Here is an 18948-nt window from a genome sequence, read left to right on the forward strand (position 1 = left end):
ACATTGCAATTGGTAATTGTTGAGCATAATGATATATAGCACCGAATTTGTATCATGATTTCCAGAAATTACAGGCTACTAAGGAATCGACTACATATAAAACTCAGAGGATGCACTATACCCACTCCTTATGCACACCATGGGCGTGTGCGTTTGCGGGGATGCCTGTGGGAGGTGTGTTCTATTCTCCAGCACACGCTGCCCACTTGACTGGCTTGGGTGACGTGACTCCCTGAAATATGCAATGGTTTTTTGTTATGTTGCTACCAGACTTTCGCATTTCGCCCACTTTACGGCTCCGAATGGCATTTTCCCAACCCTTCTTGGCCTGAAGGGGTTGCACATTCGCCGCTTTTGTTTGGACTTTTGTGCAGCGTCGCCGCTTGGGTGTTTTAATGGGTAGCTTCAGCCGGGCCAGCAGGGTGCATCTGTGCGGGTGCTTAGCGCTTTATTTTCATTAACATTTGCAAGTTGCCTCTTCGGATTGCTTTAATTTACAGGGGACAAAGGCAAAGCGGCGCATGCGTTGAGGGAGCTGTAAGCTAACAGAGTCCCTGCAATTAGCAGGTTGGATTTTCCTAGGTGTAATGATAGGTTTTGGCAGAGAGTCGTGCATGACATGATATCTTATGGTACATATATCTGAATGACACCTTCTTTATGGCGTACAGTTCCGGAAAAGGCTAAAAGGTATGCAAAAGCAAATAAAATTCGATTAAGCATCATGGGCAAAGGGGAAGCACCCTTTGTATCTCTTACTTTTCCCTTCTCCTCCTTCAACCGCTATTAAATTATTAAAGCCACTGTCGACACAAAAAAAAAAAAACAGAAAAAAGGTAAAAGCTTTTATTGATTTTCATAGGGGCACTGAGAGAAAAATATTATATATTTAAACTTGGGGTTTAGACTTTAAAGTACCTAAAAATTGTTTCTATACAGAGCATTTTCTGGAGCGTCTAAGTTTACTTGTTAAAAATATGTAAATATGTAAATAGGTAACGAGAACACCTAAAATATTTGAATTAATATTAAACTATTTATATATAGCAAAGTTTAAAAATAACATAACTAAGCCAAAAAAACAATAAATTTAATTCGGAAAGTTATTCTATGCTAGCTCTTTCTAGATTAACAAATCTTCATACTAAATGTAATTGTTTAGAAATTAAAATTTTTGCCAATTTTTTACTATTTTACGATGTAACCCCTTATCAAATTTTGAAAAAAAAATTTTAAAAAAAATTGTACCCGGACAAGGGCAGAAAGGCTTGCTTTTACATGCTGATAATGAATATATATTTTACATTGGTTCGGAAATGACTCCTTTACTTTGTCACCAGCTTCTGATTAAAATTATAATACCCGATAAATACTTTTTCCCACTCATTTTCTCTCTCTGTACCCCATGTTTGCGGTTTCCCAATATAAAAAGAGACCCCATTTAAAGAGACGGGTCGACATCCTCGGCTGTTGTTGTTTCAAATTGACAATATAGAAACATTCGCAAGGTTGGGGTTGAAAGCGGCAACATATGGTGGCTTCCAGGCGAGAGAGCGTAGAGCTTTCGCCTTCCAGTGAAGAACATATGGGAGTCTAAAGTCCTTTCGTGGGAAATACACCCTAGAATATAGCCAGCTTTATCGATAACAGCCACCCCCATCAGCTGATAACAAGAGCTTTCCCCGATAGCTGTGGGTGACAAAAGCTGTCAGGAGAAAGTTCACAAATTTCCTGGACATTTCCATTGGTTTACATTTTCAGCCGCTTAACTTTTTCTGTCATCTTCTAATATGAATATTAAATAAAAATATAAATCAAAGCAACTGCAAAATCAGTGAACAATTCTAAGCCCGGGAAAGTCCGTGGCTGTAATTATTTCCAAGGCGTTGAAGTGTGAACAAAGGAAAAGTGTGTGCGGAAGAAGAAAAGTCCAAAAATCAATAAGCGTATAAAATTTGTAAACACGACAAGCCCTCGACCAGCCTCTCTGGATCTCTCTCTTTCCCCGGGTAACCACCCCCTCTCAATACCCATTCCACCGGTGAACTGTGACCGCCAGCTGCCCAAAAAGTAAAAAAAAAGAAATAAAAGAAAGGCTTGGGGCGTAAACATAAAACCACAAAAAATAACCATTAACCGTCACAATGATGGCCATTTGCGTGCTGTTACTGACGATGATGATCGCTGGAGCAGCGGCCACCGCAGAGCAGGTGGAGTACCTGGATACCCATCCGCGGCAATCGATGCCAGCGGATTACGATCACCGATTGAGCAAGCGCATGGATCTGGAGGTGTGCATAGGTGAGATTCGCTACACACTTTTAAAACAATTTCCAGATATTAATAAAGCCTATAAAACCTTACCCCCTAGGCCACTTTGATGTCCACAAAAACACCATAATTCGCACTGGAGAATCCCAGGCTATTGGCGGAAAGTATCTCCAGGGCCTCGAGCTGGACACCATTGAGGAGTGCGAGCGTCTCTGCTGTGAGACGGATGCTTGCGATGTGTACATCTTCGAGCGAAAGACCGGCGGCTACTGCTATCTCTTCGAGTGCGGTCCGCCCGAGAACTTCCACTGCAAGTTTACGCGGCACTCCAACTACACGAGCTCCGTGTTGACCCCGCAGGCACGGCAGACCAGCGAACTGGCCAGCACTCCGCGACCACAGCTGCCGCACATACCCAGTAACAACATTTCGCAGCAAGAGTGGGAGCTAAGCAACCTCAAGCTAAAGCCGGAAGCGAGGGACAAGCCCTCGGTGGCCTCGCCAGCGGTGGCTCCCACCGGCTCGGGGGGATCTGGAACTGGAGTGGGTGTGGCCCAAGCCCAAGCAGTTAACCCAGTTCAAAGTGGTGAGTTGTGGGTTTGATACTCTGGGTTATGTGGGGTATATATAAGTCTACTGTGTCTTCCATATGAGAAAAGTAGGTTTAACTTAAAGCTACTGAAGGGAGAAGATACCATTCCTCTTTTACATAAAAATAAATTTATATTTCCAAGCTGGGAACCTTTGAAGAATGCAACACTTTTAAGGTTCATTAAGTCCGGGGTATATTTTAGTCGTTATATACGAGTTCTTTCACAATGTTGCTATTTAAATGAATAACTAATTTTGCTCGATTTCAGTTCCCATTGCGCATTGTAGCCGCTTCCAGTTCACCTGCCACTCCGGTGAGTGCATTGCAGTGTACAACGCCTGCGATGGCATTCCCCAGTGCGAAGATGGCAGCGATGAGGGACCGGAAGTGAGTTAACCCTACCCTTGCAGTGATCGTGGTTTGAGCTAACTAACTAACCCACTTTCCAGTGCGATGCCGTATCATCGAGTGCCACGAAATCGAGTGGCAGCAGCAGCAGCAGCGTGGAGCCCGTGAAGCCAATGGTGCAGCAATATCTACCTGTGCAGCAGCAATTACAGGTAGCCGCTCAGCAGCAGCAGCAACAACAACAGCAGCAGCAGCCACAACATGTCATTGTTCTGGGGCCACCTCCTCCGCCGCCACCACCACCGCCCATGGTCAACAATCGCGAAGATGCCGCTGCTTGGGCAAACCGCAAGATGATTACCGAGGGGCAGCAACAACAGCCGCAACAGCAACAGGGAGGAAGCATAGCCACAGGTAAATATATATTATAAACTCATTAAAGGAAGAAACTGCCAATTAAAGTAAAAACATCTAGGAAAAATTTTAATTCAAATACTTTAAAAATATATATATAAACAATTGTTTCAACATTAATTTCATTATTTTGTTTAAAATTAAAGAAAAAATCAAATAAATTATATAAAGTTGAAGCTAAAGATAATATAAAGTTAGTTATAAAGCCCTAACAGATCCCGTTAGATTTTAAATCTATCTTATTCTCAAATACATTTCTGTGATTTTCCACAACTAAGTGACTTTGTCTTTCGCCTTAGTATTTTCTCTTTGTACTTTTAACATTTTAATTAAAGTCGATTGGATGTCCAGCAGCAATTAGACCCCGAGCGACTGACAAAACTAAAAATTAAGTAAATATTTATGAGGGAAAGGGAGCATCCCCGGAGGAGTCTCTGGCGCCCAGTGTGCGCGACATTAGCACACAAATTGGAGCCATTGGAGCGCACGCAATAATCGCACTGCCATGATGGCCAGCTGCCTGCCTTTTCCTGAGCAGACAAGCTTTTCTTCTGGGAAAATCGCAAATTGCCCATCAGTTTTCATTGTGTGAAACGCAGATGGGGCTGCCGTCGCTCAAAATTGATTTACGGATGTGGTGTGTGGTGAAGTGTGTGTGTTCGTGTTGTGGGTCTCTGTTGTCTACTCGTAATTAATTCAATTAGCTGTGCGTTAAGCTGGGAGACACACTTCTTACTTCCTTGTGCCGCCTTCCACTTTTTTTTTTGCAGATGAGCAGAGCCATATCTTCAGTCACAAAGGCCTCCAGTTACAGCCACCGTCGGCGAGTGCCCAGGTTCAGGGGCAGCAGGCACAGGGAGGTGCAGCAATTGTCCAGCAAGTTCAGGGACAATCAACACCGCTCCAAGTGTCTGCCTATGACAGCAATCAAGCCATGTACGGGATGTCGCTGCCACGCTCCGGAATGTATGTTTCCCAGCAGCAGCAGCAGCCACTCCAGAATCCCCAGCAGCAGCTCCAGGCAGCTTCCTCTGGCCAACAAATGTCTCCAAATGTGGTGTGGCCCCAACAGCAGCAGCAGCCACAGTTGCCGGTGCAGCAGCAACCACAACAGCAACTGAGTCAGGTCTATGCTGCAGCTGCTCCAGCTCCGCCAGTTCAGCACCAAACGGCGGCAATGCTGCCAGTCCTGAATGCTGCACCGGCTCAGGGCAAAAACCAGGCTCCCTCTGCTGATGGGGATTACGAGGATTACGACGAGGAAACCTACACAGAGGCCCCAAAAAAGGTAGTAAGCTTACACCCTAATCTCTCCTATATTTTAATAATTTAATCTTTAGAAGCAACACAAGCACAAGAAGGTCAAAGTCAAAACGGCCAAGGATCCCATCGAACTGGCCTTGGAGCAGAATAAGCAACAGCAGGAGACGGCAGCGGGTGCATCACTGTCATCGGCAACTCTGCTTGTTCCCGTTTCTGCCGTACACGAGCAGTACAAGATGATACACGAGAATCTGGCAATGGAGTTCCGGGACCACGACGGCCATTCGGAGCGTCCTGGCGGAGCTGTGCTCTCGCTGACTCTAGGCCTGTTGGTCACTGCCGCCTTGGCCATTCTCATTGGATGCCGAATGCGCACGGTTAGCCGGAGGGCACGGCGTTTGGGCGGCAAGACGCCCTACTCTCAGGAGGCCGACTTCCTGGTCAATGGCATGTATCTCTAAGGGAGGACATTCGTCGGTGTCGGGAACAGGGGGGTTGGCCAAGATTTTTGTTGTTCCACAAGCAGCGATGGGAATCGTAAATATTATAATTATTTATGATGTAATAAATGTAATAAGAAACATATTTTATATAAACAATGATACCAATGTATATCGAATAAAATTTAAATTAAATTATTTATCAGAGTGTTTTTTGACAGAATGTAACGTTGATTGGACTTCAACAAATTCTTATAAAATAATCCAAAGATCATGTCAATGGAGTTCCGGGACCACATAAAAACTTACAACTGGAAACGCATTTATAAATTAAAAAAAAAAAATTATTAAAAACCCAGCCATTTAAATTTTCCATTATTTTTTATTTAAGATCATTTTCCATCCTCGATTTCACTTTCTTTTTTGTTTACGAAAAAACTTACAAGTAGTTTTCTTTTTTTATGCAATTTGTTGTTTCAGTTTTTCTCTTGGATGTGACAATTTTTAGTCATTAAAACTACAACATAATAGGAAGTTGGTTTGTTTATATATTTTCGCTTTCTGTTGTTCTTTTTATAGATCAGCTCCATACTCTCTGCCTCCATTTTAAGCCCAAAATCAATGTTAATGCTCATATATATGTTTTCTAAAAGGTATTTGGCCAAAAAACTAATTTCAAACGCTTACAGATATCACATTAAGAAATTAAAACCGAATCGAATTTTAATATATATAAATAACAAAAACTTGTGTATTTTCGTTTTGGAATTTGGAATAGGGGTTGTCTTAAGTTTTGTATACATAGATTTATTTCGTTTTTTATCGTTTTCCACTCCACACATTTAGTCTTTTGTTGTTGAGAATTTTCCTTGCTGTGGCCAGTTTTCCGTTTTGTTTGTTTTGCGATTGAGAAAATATCATTATCGAAGATTGATGCCCTGACTTTGTTGGTTGTGTGTTATCAATGTATATATATATAATTTTTGTTACAAGTATTACGCATTAAAATAGGCTCTTTCTTTACTCGTTAGCTCCATTTTTCACCTAACACTGTACACATATAATGTAAACTAGTTGTATTTCTATTTATTTATGCAGTTGAATAGTTTATAGTTTAATGTGTCAATATGTGCAATTTAATATGCAATTTCTTGTCGAATGTGTCTCTCTTCGCTCAACTCGTGTCAATGTTTTTCGTTTGCTAAGCGATCTAAAACATAACGCATTTATCTCCAAAGGTTTGTTTTTTACAAGTCTTGTGTATAAACTCGATATAAATATGAATGGGGGATTGGGATCGACTATTTTCCTGGCTGTTGACGGCTGCTCTTCCGTACGTGTTATGTTAATTGTTACTGTTAATTTAATAGTTAGTGTAGTTTAATATATATTTTTATAAAATAGGCTTCCTCCTTAGCAAGATGCGAATTTTCGTTTCTGTTGTTGAAGTTTTCGGTAGATTGTGGTACATGTACGAAGCCAGATCTTACGCATCATGTTGCGTACCTGTTAAGGCATTTTACATATATATATTGCTGGCATCTGGTTAATTATTATATCTAGTAGACTCACCGCTTTGTCCAGAGACGCGCAATTCGATCATGCTCCTCTCGATTTTGCAAATATTGCGTGGCAATACTGCCGACCAGCGGATCGGCTGCAAAGGATGATACAATTTAATTAAAGATGTTTATATATCATTTTTATTATTCAAAAAAATCTATTTTCTATTCCCTTACCTGGATTACAGTCTGTGAGCAGGGAGCAAATTGACAGCAACACCTTTGATATGGTCAGCGCCGGCGACCAATTGTCCTTGAGTATGTCCAGGCAGATCACGCCCTGGCTGTTGATATTACAGTGATAGATGCGCGTACGGAACGTGACTTTGGGCGGCTTAAAGGGATATTCCGGCGAAAAGTGTATATCGAGGAAGAATACTCCGCCCTCGTAGACGGAGCCCGGTGGTCCCAGGATGGTCGAAACCCATTCGTACAGATTGTCGCCCTTTGGCCCGGCACTGCAATTGGGCGGCGGGTCTAGTGTGATCTCGGCCAGCTCCTTTTGTATGCGCTTTGCCGACGTGCCCAACGACTTGGATATCCTGGGCGTGGGCTTAGTCTCCTTGCGCGGCTCATCACCGCTGCCGGTATTGCTGCCAGAGGCACCGCCATTGGCTCCGCGGCCACCGCGAGCAGGTGTCGTGGCGGCTGCGGCTGTGGTTTGATTGGCGTTGCTGGCATTGCTGGTTGCTGTGCTGGGTGCGCTGGCATTAGAGCTAGCGCTGGAGGTGGCTACCTCGGTGGCACTGCCTGCGGCTGGCGTTGAAGACATGACTATTATTTAACTCCGAGCGGCTGTAACGACATAGAGTTTAGATTAATCAGTTTTTGAGTGACTTGCTTTGTGAGGCAGGGGAAATTTGATGATTTTTAAGGGATCTGAGGCTGCTTTGATTATACATAAGTTAATTTTACTTGGCTATTTTTAATTGTAAATATCTGAAACGTTGGATTCTACAGCTTATTTCAAAAATCAATATTATATGTGGTCCTGATAGAATAAAATTCTTCATAGAACTATTATGACGTTATTTATTATAGCTATTTTTATAAATAAATGCCAGAAACTTGGGTTTTCTTATTTTATTAGTATTATGTTTTTTAATAAATAATTTAAGCCATAAAACTATATCCTATAGTTCCCTGTAAGAGTACCCATTGTTTACCAATGTAAACTCTAAAGGCCTTCGCCTGCATGTGACCCTCCGAGCCCCACAGGGTCCTTGACCTGGTTTACAGCTCAAATAGAGAGAGGAGTTCACAGTGGAGCCTACTCGACTTTGTTTTTGACAGCAACGGCGCGCAGGGGATTGCCTTTATTCGCACTAACGCACACACATTTTTATTGGCCGGGGGCAGCGGCCATTTTGGCAAAAACCCTTCGACGAAGCGGAAGAGGGGCCTACTACGGTAGACATGGGCATTCCGGCGACCCTGGAACGGGCTATACGGTTCCGTGCAAGCGAAAAACATACTTTCAGCTGCAGGCGACGCTGCATGCGGCAAAAAATCAATCGGCAGTAGACATTTGCAAAACGCGTTGCCGCTGCCGCCGCCGTCGATTATGATGCCGCCGCTGCTCCTCGCGTCGCGCTGTTTGCACCATGATTGCTCACAATTTCCCGGAACGGAGTGCGGCCGATTAAGCAGAGCTATGGTGGCTGGCTTTCAACTGATACTCACCTCGTTGTCGCAGTTAATTTCGCTTTTTTTCTATCACAACACTTGCGAAAACGTCTCGCTCGCCTCAGTCGCCTGCTGCTGCCCTCTCGCTCGCACTCGTGCGCCTTCGGCCTTCGCTGTGGGTGGGCGTGCAGCTCCTATCCTGCTCTGCTCACGTCGTCCGTGCCGGGCGGTATTTGGGCGTGTGTCGCGACAAAATTGGCACCTTCGCGGGCGTCTTTATTTGCTTAAAATCGGTCTTTGCAAATTTGATTGGGGAAAAAGCCGTCTTTATCTTTGATTCAGAGTGGCCGCGTCGCGACGTTTCAAATATGCCACAGAAAATACCGCAAAATGCATGAAATATACCAAAAAGTACACCAGATAAAGCTATCGATTTTGCTTATCGACAATCGGCTGCCACGGTCTGGCAACTCTTATATCAAATACCATTTTCCACTATATGGCAACCATCACGGCATATCCTATTGTTTTGAAAATATTTACGAAAATGTCGTTAATTTTGTAAGTTTTTACTTTTAACTTATCTCGTATTTATTTTTTTTTCTACAAAATTAGGTTTACTTGATCTCCACATCGTCTGATACCGCCTTGCGGGACTTGAAAATGCGTACGGAGTTGTCGGCGCCACCAGAGATGATGTAATTCGGGTTGGACCAGTCGATGTCGAGGACCTTTTCGCCATGACCCAGCAGGTCGTACAGCGGGGCCTTGGGACTCCTGCAGTCCCACAGCTTGTTCTGGTTGTCGTAGGCACCGGAGACGAACAGGAACTCCTCCGTGGTGGACCACATGACGGTCTGCACCCAGGCATTGTGTCCGAGGTAGGTGTTGCGCACCACAGAACCCTCTGAAAAGGCACATTAAGATAAATTTAGTCCGACTTCATAGATAAAAATACAGAAAGGTGATCCTACGGTTTGTTCTGGCATCGTAGAGCCTCAGGTTCTTATCCGCCGAGGCAGTCAGTATCAGGCGGTTCAGCTTGGAGTAGCTGGCGTCGAAGATGGACTTGTTGGTGGATATCTCGGTCTTGATGCCCTCGAGGCTCAGGTCCCAGACCTTCAGAGTGTGATCCCAGCTACCGGTGAGCAGAGTAGAGGCATCCATCCACTGAACGGCTGAGATGCTCTCCCGATGTCCCTGCAGCGTCATTTTGGGCGTCTGCAAAGAAAGAAAAGTTTAAAAAGAACACCAAGCTAGAAAATAAAGATAGTACGCACCCTCACACCGCTTTCCTTCATCCGCTTAGACGTGCCCTCGGCGGAATCTTCCAGCTCGGCGGACCACACCTTAAGCATGGTGTCCCAGGAGCCTGTGGCGAATCGCTGGCCATCGGGGCTAACGCTGACACTATCGACGCCACGCTCGTGGCCCTTGCAAACCGAGACGCACTCTACCGAATTGGCGGCCACGTTCCACTGCCAAAGCATGGCCGTCTGATCCTGCGAGGTGGAGACAAAGCGACCTTTCTCCTCGTCTAGGGATATCCAGTCCACCGCCTTGATGGGCGCCGTGTGACCGGGAATGGTGAGGATGTGTTTGCCCTTGTTGGTCCAGATATTCAGTGTGTTGTCGTAGCATCCGCTGAGGATCCATTTGCCGCTGGCTTTCACCGCCGACACCCAGTCGTCGTGCAGCAGGCAATCCTGCGGTTCTGGTGCCGGAAAACGTTCCACATACTCTATCTCAATGGCGTCCTCAAAGCTGATGGCCTTCTCCCGTAGGTGGTCGCACAGTCGGCCGCGCAGGTACTCGTCAAACACCAGGAAGTCGAAGTCCACGACGGCTCCATCCTTCTGCTGGAGCAACGCGTTGACGAAAGTGTTCAGTTCCACGGTGGCCACGGTTCCATCGATCGCGTAGGGCACATCCGGCACGGCATAACTGGGGAGATACTCTTGGAGTGACACATTCATTCACATTTCTGAAGGATACTCACTGTTCTTGCTTGGTTTTGAGGTGCACCTGCACCTGCCCCTCGCCGTTTTCCACATCCATCGCCGGGCCCACGTGCGTTTTTTCTAAGCGGTACTTGTTTCTCTCTCGGATCGGCTTTTGTGCCGCAACTGTCACTGCCTTTTATGGCGTCACTTCGAAGGCCCAGGAGTGGTTAAACCGGGCAAAATTTAAAGCTATTAAGGTTTTAATAAAGTTAACAAAAAGCGTGTTTTTAAGAGCGAATTAGAGATGCAAGAACCTCGATACGAAAGTGGTGAAAGGTATCGAGAAACTTTTGGCGTTGCCAGACTTTGATTGGGTAATATCGAACTATCTTCAAACGGCGCTGCCGGACTGAATGAAGAAATTGATTTAGAAGGGCGGGAAGCAACGGTTTTTTGAATTTATTCTAACTTTTTGTACTTACTAAAAAAAAAATGTTTTCCTTAAAACATATAAAGAAAATCATTTAAATAAAATAAATGGCTATAGTTATGAAATTGCCTTAAAATAAAGTTTAATATCTGGTATAGCCGATCATAAAACTATACCACTCTGTTACAACATTAAATACAAGCTTAAACTAATATTAATAATATAATATATGTACGAGCTAAATTTGCAATATTTAATAATTAAAAAATTTTTGCAAGCCAAGCAGGCGCCGATGTCGATGCCGATGATTTGCTGTAATTTGGTTTCTTGCTCTCGCACTTCCCCTCCGTTTGCTCGTCTTACGCAAAAACGGAAAAATAAAAAACGACCAGCCGTGGCAGCAATTTGTAAATGACTCTTCAAAGACTGGTAATTGTTAATCTGTTATGTTTCTTCTTTTTGATTTTGGCTATTAATACGTACCAGATGGCACCTGAAAGACCACTTTTGTGGCTAACTGCGCACTGGAAGGTTAAATGCCACTTGACATTTCCGAAGTGGCGCTTAACCTTCGCATTAAAATTGGACAAATGCCCAAGAAATGAATTTCCAATAAACGAAAAAAGAGTGGTTACCTTTATGGGTCGCTGGGATATTAAGTTGGAAGTAATAACACTGCAGAGGTTTTTTTTTGCCGACTAAAACCAGAAACGAGGCGAAATGGAATATGAAAGAGCTAAAGAGTTGAGGCTGAAGCTTTCCAGATTTTCGGGGCTTCCAGCGACGGAGCTACGGCGCTGCGCTGCCCAGAGCTGTCAGCTTATAAAAAAGGCACGGCGCCTGCGCAGCCGAAACATTACAACAAACGCCGCGCGCAAGGTAAGACAGGCTCGATTCGATAACTCGACCACTCTAAAAGCTGTCTCCTCCGAAAGCAGAGATCATCCCCGTAAAAACCCAAAAACCCGACAAACCAAACAAGATGAAAGTGTTCGCGCTGTGCTCTATGCTCGCCCTGCTGCTGGCCGGCGCCCAGTCCCTGCCCCAGGGTCGCGAAGGTGCCGCCTACACAAACGAGGCCATCCGGCAGGCGCAGCAGACCCTGCTCATTCCCAAGGATGCCCAGATCCAGAACGTCCAGGAGGGCATCGAGCTGGGAGCTTACGAGCAGATACCCGGCAACCAGCGCATCAACCTCTTCGAGATTCTGGGCGACCAGGTGCCCTCCGAGGTGATAAACAACCTTCAGTCCCAGGTCGATCAGATCGGTCGCAACTGAGGTCGTAGGTTAGATTCAAAGCATTCATCATCGCACCCACACTCATTGTTAAGTTTCTCGGTAATAAATGTACAAAAAGAAAGAGCACTATCCATATTTAATCGATGCGTTTCTGTATTTTTTCGAAAGCGAAAGTGATCCTCCCCCGAGAAACCAGTTGGTTCCTCTGCAAACTCTCCTCGATCGGATTGGATCGCAGTGATTTATTTCGCTTTTTTGTGGCCTTTTCCTAATGCTCTTCGCCAGACTTTCTCCTCGCTGCTGCTGCTGCTGTGCGCATACTGATTAACCATAAATCGTCGGTAGGTTGGTTGTTGTATCCTCAACCTTGTTATGCAAGCGGCTGGACAGTGCGCACTGAGCACTGCGGTTCACTGCGATGTAACCCGAGTCACTTAGCCCCGGCAGCCGCCGGCAGCTCTTGGGTCGTGATGCAACAGTTGTCGTCGCCGTTGTAGCCGTCGATTGTTGCTTCGTTCGGTTTGTTTATTTAATTTCTCGGTAATTGCCGCCTCATGCACTCGCATGTGTAATGAGGGATTCGATCCGCGGCAGAGGCGTGGCAGATGCTGGTTGCGTAACCATCGGGTAGGACCGGTGGCCTTAGGGCCTGTTCACCTGGATTTTTACACGTACTTAACTTGGTGAAGTGTCTTTATTTGTACTTCTGCAAAGGGTTATCCTTATTTTCCTTCCCTCCTTAAAAATTCCCTCTTTTTGCTCTAGAATTACCTCATTTTTATTTCATAATTCATACATTTTAAAATGAGCTTGATACTAAATTAACGCTAGTTAAAGTATTTTCATAATGTAGTTTAGTTTGTCTCGAAAAAATCGGTGTGTTCGTGAGAGAGTGTGCATGATCATCGCCTAAATAAATTATGTTTATAATAGTATTTAATTATTAACTAAAGAATGACTGCTTTTTACTTTTGACACTTTGCTTTTGAAATCCTTCTTCCTTCATTCAATGTCAAGTTTAAATTAGTTAAATTTTATATAAATTACGTTGTTAAATGTAGAAGTAATTGTAATTAGCTTTAAATTAAAACTTTGCCATATTCAGTCTAAACTTAAAAGCTTTTCAAATCAAAGAGGACTATATAGTAGTTTGCCTTTGCATTTTTAAAAATAAATCACCGCCAGAGCGAATAGTTAGTTCATACGTTACTTCGATAAGAAATAAATTACAAATTAAATAAAATCATGATGAGATAAAACAAGTTAAAAATTTCTCTTCTTACTCGATGAATTTCGATCGTGGATTTGGATGGATGTCTTGGAGGTGCACTTAGGTCGATGTATTTATAAATATAGAAATATATAACTAGGCAATACAGGATTGCCGGATAATGAAACATTTCGTTATTGCATTTGGGGAGCCCAGCTATGATTACGTTCGTAGGTCGATAAATTCAGATGGTCTTCTATGCAGTCTATGGAAATGATCATCTTCGAAGGATCCTCCTCCTCCCTCCCCTTTCTGGCTACTTAACCTAACTCTGTCGCTCGCTTGAATGGTTCGATTTTTGTTGCGCTTCCAAGCTACTAGGCTTTGTGGCAGGGCTGCTCGCACAGAGACTTCAGGGATCCCGAGACAGTGTGTGTGAAAGTCCGATAATCCGTCTGTAAATCCCGGAGTGTTCTGTGTGGGCAGTTTTGCCTCACGGTGTATGTATATACAATAAAGGCTTGATCTTCTCCTGCTGCGGCTCCTCCTCAGTAGATCCGCTGCAGGTACAGGCGCCCCAGTGGTAGGGCCCTTTCCACAAAGCTCTTCTCGGCCCTCGCCGAAGACTTGTCCACCGAACTGGTCCCGGGCCCGGACTCTTGACTTTCGTCCAGCTTCAGGCTTTCGGCATCGGCCTTTGGATCCACTCCGCCCACTTGACCTGCTCCCGAACCTAGCTCATCGATATCCAGAGCAGACACCGGCATGGTCTTGGGCGTGACCTGTTCGCGGTCTCGAATCTCGCCGCTGCCCAGCTCCACCTCTTCGCCTGTCTCGTTCCTGGCGATCTTCTCTAGCTGCTGCAGATCACTGCCGTTCTGGATGCGCGTCTCTCCGGATATGTCCTCGCCACTGTACATCAGCAGGGGCACCAGGACGCTCTTCTCCCGAACGGAGGAGGCAGCCACCATCATGCGATCCGTGGTGGAGGATTTCTCTTGGTAGAGATCAATGTCACCGCCACCGCTGCCGCCGCCGCTGCCACTACCATCCAGAGTCATGTCAGGCGTCAGCTTCACATGCCTGGTGTCCATATCAAAGGGACTGGTTATGCTCCTGGGCTCATCGTTCTCGGGCTCGCCTATATCTTCGAGCTCAACCAAGGGAAAGTTGACGTCGCGCAGACTGAAGTCGTCGCCGGGCAGCGAGGGATAGGCGGGATTTGACTCCACCTGGGGCACATCATCTTCAACCTCCATGTGGTGGGTAGAACGCAGCGGCGGCATCTCACTGCTCACAGCTGCCGGACCCTCTGTGCTGATCTCGGTCTCGGATTTGGTAATGTTACCGGAGGGTGAGGCCTCCTGACTGGCTCTAGGCGGTCCATCTGTGGTGATCTTGTTCGAGGCGGTTCCAGGCCCCTCGGTGGTCGAGATGATGTGGTAGATGTTGTCACTTCCGGCCGTATCCGGTTCTAGGTCCCTATCTGATTCAACTAGTGAATCCCTGAATCCATTTTGAATAAATAGGCCTGCATTAAGTGGAGCTGCCTCCTCGTAGTTCCTGGTGCTAGATTCAACTCCCTCGGTGGTGTACTCCCGCTTGATGTTCACCTTGCTAGGATCACTTTCCGCCAGCGGCTGCAGTCCATCGGAATTGTAGGTGACCAGAGGCTTCACCTGTTGCTCCACGACGTTGCTGCTGCTGGAGGCCAGCGGCCGTTCGATGTAGCCCACGGAGGCGATGAGCTTTAAGCTCTCATTGCTGCCAGAGCCCCCTACTTTGGGGTTGCTGTCTTGGCTGGGCTGCGTTGGTGTTGCTCCGATGACCGTTGGTGTTGCTGCTCTTGCTGCTGCAGGTAGCACTGGCGACATGGCCACTGCAGGAGTGCTGCTAAGAGCTGGCGTAGAACTCATGGAAGCCGCTGGAGTCGTTGGCGCCGCCGTGGTACTGTCCAAAGATCCTCCTGCTGTGCTTGATGTGGGTGGCGCAGGTCCCTCGGTGGTTGGCAGCAGGTTGCTGTTTGCCACCTTCCGGGTGGGTATTATCGATGGCTTGACCTTGTTGTCATCCGTTATCCGGATCTCTGTCGGCTTGGTTATCTCTTTGATGGTAATGTTCCAATTGAATCCCGCCGGCTGAACCTGGGGTGCCGGCTTCTGGGTGGTGGAGGTGCTGCTACTCATGGCCTCGCCAACCAGCGGATTGTTGTCCAGAACTGGAAGAAAGATGTTGGTAAAATTGGGGAACTAAAGGTCATTGGGTGGCGGCACTCACTTGGACAGTTGTCGTACTCCGGACAGCAGCGGCCGGGCACGTATTTGGGCATGCAGTCGTCGCGCCGGAAACAGGTCACCGAGCTGCAAACAATATCGCCGCCTGAAAAAATAAATTGAGTGTGTGTTTTTTAGTTAAAAGTGTTGGCGCAGCAGTGCGAAAATCATGTTAAGCTCCCATCTGTTTAACAGGTGCAAAAATAATATTCTTATAAAAAAACAAAAATAGGTTTAAATGTTTGCTTAAAGTTTTAAACAAATATATAAACATTTAACATGCCAAGGAAAAATTCAAATTGTTTAATTTTATTTAATTTTTTAAATTAATTTTACTATTTTGTTGAAATTTTTAAGGAAATATCTAAAAACATTTCAGTGTTAATTAGTTAAAGATAATTTATTCTAACCTTTTAACTACTGTAAGAAATAGATAAATTTTTGTAAATTATAAATAATATAAAAAATTATATTATAATTATAACCTACGCCTCCAAACTTATAGCTTCCGTTTTCCAAAATTACTGAGAAATCTTAATATAATTATGTAAAAATAAATACTACAAAATAAATAAGAAGCAATAAGCTTCCATAAACACTCGAATCCCAATTAAACCCTGCCAAAGTGTGTCCCATAATTTCCCCGATCACCCACAAGACTTGGTGTCTAATTTTCGGACTCACCTTTGCAGTAGCACACGGTGCACGGCGTGTCCGGATCAACCAATTTATAACCATTGGCATAAGTTTTGCCATCCTTTTCGCAATCTGCGGGCCAGAGAGAGGTGAGTGAGCATGGAGAAGGGGATTTGCATAAATGCATCCGAGCGGATGGTCGGATGGTGTGGGCACTTACCGCATTTATAATCGGGACAGCAGTGGCCTGTGCGCTGGATGGCCCGGCAACTGGCCTGCTTCTTGCACCGCACCGCAGTCTCTGCCACCCAGACTCCATCCTGCAGGCACTGGCCTATAAACAATTCGGGGAGACAGAGGAGAGAGTGCGAGTGAGAGTCACATTGTTGGCAGTTTAGTTTCGGGAGAAAAAGCACCAGGAGGAGGATTAGTTTTCGGGGTCTTACCCTGAGGCTGCTGCTGTTCGGCCAGCGATTCCGTGGTGCTGCTTCCGGTTCCGCTGGAGCTGGAGCTTCTATCCGCGATGCTTGGCGTGACCGCGACCGTGACGACTGTGGAGGAGGCACTGCTGCTGCTCTCAATGGCGGGCACTGCAGAAAAAAGGGGAGAAAAGCCGAGTGTGAAATAGTAGAGGGCAGAAAGTCAACAAAACGCCATTGAGAAGAATGCGACACTGGCAGAAAATAATAGTAAGGCTTGTAAATGTAATTACAGTTATATAAAGGGGCTATATTTCTCTGTCGAATTTAGGATTATATTTATTATTATTCTGTCATTATTATTTTTCAAAAGAGATCCCTGAATTTTAATAAATATATTGGAAGAGAATTCTCTATTGATAGTATTATATTTTTTAGGCACTAAAAAACTACCAGGAAGTGCCTCCTGATAAGCTACTTTAGCTTGGAATTTCCCTCATTATATCTCAATAAATATTTTCTCATTAAATATTTCTTATACTTCTCTTAAGAGATTAAGAAATTAATTGACTTAAGAGCTTCTCCCTGAGGTCCTAATATATAAAGTCCTTGAATTAGATTATCACTACTGGTTTTTAGGAATATGACCAGGAGGGACATTTAAATTTCTTCCCCAACTAAGTGCTGTGTCAGTGTGTTTCTTTAATGAAAAGGAAATGCAAATTGCCCAGCTCCAGCTTTAATTTACACTTGTAATTGGATTATTTTTGTATTTTTTTTTTTATTTTCGTAGAGTGTAAAGGGACAGAGGCAAATGTCCTTTGGCCTCCTGGCTCCCTGTCAGTCGGTACATATTTGAATGAATGACATTTTGATAACAGTTGTTTGTTGTTCCTGTTGCTTCTGCTGCTGCTGCTCCTCCTCGCTTTTCCCGCTGTGAACTGGGCAAGGTAAAATGCTATCAAAATACGGCAAAGTTAAATGAGTTTAGTTTTAGTTTGGCTTTTTTGTTTGCCCAGTTTGAGGCGACTCCCAATTGGGACCAAAACCAGAGCCAAAGCCGAAACCGAAACCGAAACTGACAAAGAGGAGCACAAGATGGAGTGGCAGCCGCTTTGTCTACGCTCCTTGATTGTCCAGTTTGGCGAATAATTCCGATTGACAAGAGGCTTGTCTGAGCCGAAAAAACATTTTCCATTTCCCATTTCACATACCCTACCCAGGAAAATTGTCTTACTTAAAGACTTCTCTTGTCCGAGCCTTGTTGTCACTTTGCTATGAAAAATGATTAAATATGTGCGAGCATTAATCATACGCCCCGTGCTCCGGTTTTATTGTGGCTGCGTTCTGGCTGGCCATCCTTTATTTCGGGTCCCCTCATAAACTGGAGCTATGTTTACACACACTCCCACACACACGGGACACACACATCCCTCACTAAATTGTTTTCCTAGAACTCATTAAGGAAACTGCATATGCTGCTCACTTCAATGTTTTGTTGTTTGGTTTTATTTTGGCGTTCTGGATGGGGGAATGAACTCAACAGGGTAGATTTGATTTAAAATAAAGTTATTTTAATGTAGGGAAAATTTTGTAAAAGTTACTGGAATTAAGGTAGGTATTTCATGTATTTAATTTAAATGGAAGTTCGTTTGATATAACTCTCTCAAAAAGGTGAGTGTTAAGGGCTTTCGAAGTTGAAATAAAATATACTTTAAATTAATATCTTTATCTTAATGAGACCCCACGTAAAATTACACATTTTTGTGTGTAAAAACTAAATCTATTTATAATTACTTTCCTTCTTCATCATCTCCATTAAGCTAAGAACATTTCAGTTATTGTTTTGAGCTTCTTTTGCTGCTTTCCGTGCAGTAAAAATAAGCTAAAATCACCCCCTCTATGACTCTCATTTTTAGAATTTTTAAAGCGTTTTTTTTCGGATTTTTTTTTTTGTTTGTGGCTCGTTATGCAATACAGACAACGCCACACACATGTCTGAAATCCGAAATGCTGCAATTAGTAGAACAGCTTCCCGTTTTGCGCTCTGTTTTCATTGTGGAACGCAGCGCTAATTCTACGACTTGCCATTGTCTCTGGGGCCTCACTTATTCTGTTTCTCTTTTTTTCTTTTCGCCTAATTTTTGGCTAGCCAACACGTTTCAAATGAGCAGAATTATTATGCACATTATGTGGAGCAAGCGGGCGGACGGCTGACATTTGTCTGTGACTCGGCGACGACTCGACTCGCGTCAGATTACGTATACGCCACCGCGAGACT

The 18948-nt window shown here is 44.5% G+C and overlaps 5 protein-coding genes and 1 long non-coding RNA gene across 6 annotated transcripts in view; 3 read left to right on the top strand and 3 right to left on the bottom strand.

The window, feature by feature from the left end:
* Window positions 1-1695: 1695 nt before the first annotated feature.
* On the top strand, window positions 1696-5526 carry LOC108077137 (polyglutamine-repeat protein pqn-41). The gene is made up of 6 exons (XM_017170351.3): window positions 1696-2301; window positions 2372-2857; window positions 3132-3250; window positions 3313-3625; window positions 4396-4913; window positions 4966-5526. Exons 1-6 carry the CDS (start codon window positions 2145-2147, stop codon window positions 5347-5349), a joined length of 1977 nt encoding a protein of 658 aa, XP_017025840.1. The 5' UTR covers window positions 1696-2144; the 3' UTR covers window positions 5350-5526.
* A 164-nt stretch (window positions 5527-5690) lies between these two features.
* Ubc2 (ubiquitin conjugating enzyme 2) lies at window positions 5691-8879 on the bottom strand. Its single transcript, XM_017170353.3, has 4 exons — window positions 8574-8879; window positions 7068-7685; window positions 6901-6985; window positions 5691-6834 (listed from the first exon to the last, which is right to left on the bottom strand). Exons 2-4 carry the CDS (start codon window positions 7660-7662, stop codon window positions 6822-6824), a joined length of 693 nt encoding a protein of 230 aa, XP_017025842.1. The 5' UTR covers window positions 7663-7685; window positions 8574-8879; the 3' UTR covers window positions 5691-6821.
* A 95-nt stretch (window positions 8880-8974) lies between these two features.
* Window positions 8975-9801, top strand: LOC138928608 (uncharacterized). Its single transcript, XR_011445013.1, has 3 exons — window positions 8975-9077; window positions 9132-9397; window positions 9452-9801. It is a non-coding gene; the product is annotated as an uncharacterized lncRNA (long non-coding RNA).
* Window positions 9083-10790, bottom strand: LOC108077138 (ribosome biogenesis protein WDR12 homolog). The gene is made up of 4 exons (XM_017170352.3): window positions 10516-10790; window positions 9797-10460; window positions 9491-9737; window positions 9083-9423 (listed from the first exon to the last, which is right to left on the bottom strand). Exons 1-4 carry the CDS (start codon window positions 10572-10574, stop codon window positions 9134-9136), a joined length of 1260 nt encoding a protein of 419 aa, XP_017025841.1. The 5' UTR covers window positions 10575-10790; the 3' UTR covers window positions 9083-9133.
* Window positions 10791-11626: 836 nt separating this feature from the next.
* On the top strand, window positions 11627-12268 carry LOC108077140 (uncharacterized). The gene is made up of 2 exons (XM_017170354.2): window positions 11627-11768; window positions 11828-12268. Exon 2 carries the CDS (start codon window positions 11872-11874, stop codon window positions 12166-12168), a length of 297 nt encoding a protein of 98 aa, XP_017025843.1. The 5' UTR covers window positions 11627-11768; window positions 11828-11871; the 3' UTR covers window positions 12169-12268.
* A 614-nt stretch (window positions 12269-12882) lies between these two features.
* The window catches only part of LOC108077232 (uncharacterized), a 29210-nt gene continuing 23144 nt past the window's right edge, over window positions 12883-18948 (bottom strand). Inside the window, exons 3-7 of the mRNA XM_017170490.3 lie at window positions 16695-16838; window positions 16469-16582; window positions 16297-16380; window positions 15617-15718; window positions 12883-15557 (exon numbers count right to left, since the gene is read on the bottom strand). Coding sequence (XP_017025979.1) covers window positions 13888-15557; window positions 15617-15718; window positions 16297-16380; window positions 16469-16582; window positions 16695-16838 — 2114 coding nt within the window. The 3' untranslated portion in view covers window positions 12883-13887. The remainder of the gene's footprint in view (window positions 15558-15616; window positions 15719-16296; window positions 16381-16468; window positions 16583-16694; window positions 16839-18948) is intronic.

Source organism: Drosophila kikkawai, chromosome 2L (genome assembly GCF_030179895.1).
Source record: "Drosophila kikkawai strain 14028-0561.14 chromosome 2L, DkikHiC1v2, whole genome shotgun sequence".
Classification (NCBI taxonomy): domain Eukaryota; kingdom Metazoa; phylum Arthropoda; class Insecta; order Diptera; family Drosophilidae; genus Drosophila; species Drosophila kikkawai.

What these genes read in the sequence shown, in the direction of transcription:
- LOC108077138 (XM_017170352.3), bottom strand. Translation starts at nt 10,574, where the DNA reads ATGGATGTGGAAAACGGCGAGGGGCAGGTGCAGGTGCACCTCAAAACC. An exon ending in CTCAAAACCAAGCAAGAACA is followed by an intron (nt 10,461 to 10,515) that starts GTGAGTATCCTT and finishes GTATCTCCCCAG; the next exon opens with TTATGCCGTGCCGGATGTGC. An exon ending in CTACGATGCCAGAACAAACC is followed by an intron (nt 9,424 to 9,490) that starts GTAGGATCACCT and finishes GTGCCTTTTCAG; the next exon opens with AGGGTTCTGTGGTGCGCAAC.
- Ubc2 (XM_017170353.3), bottom strand. Translation starts at nt 7,662, where the DNA reads ATGTCTTCAACGCCAGCCGCAGGCAGTGCCACCGAGGTAGCCACCTCC. An exon ending in GCTCACAGACTGTAATCCAG is followed by an intron (nt 6,986 to 7,067) that starts GTAAGGGAATAG and finishes CATCCTTTGCAG; the next exon opens with CCGATCCGCTGGTCGGCAGT.
- LOC108077137 (XM_017170351.3), top strand. Translation starts at nt 2,145, where the DNA reads ATGATGGCCATTTGCGTGCTGTTACTGACGATGATGATCGCTGGAGCA. An exon ending in AGTTAACCCAGTTCAAAGTG is followed by an intron (nt 2,858 to 3,131) that starts GTGAGTTGTGGG and finishes GCTCGATTTCAG; the next exon opens with TTCCCATTGCGCATTGTAGC. An exon ending in ACACAGAGGCCCCAAAAAAG is followed by an intron (nt 4,914 to 4,965) that starts GTAGTAAGCTTA and finishes TTTAATCTTTAG; the next exon opens with AAGCAACACAAGCACAAGAA.
- LOC108077140 (XM_017170354.2), top strand. Translation starts at nt 11,872, where the DNA reads ATGAAAGTGTTCGCGCTGTGCTCTATGCTCGCCCTGCTGCTGGCCGGC.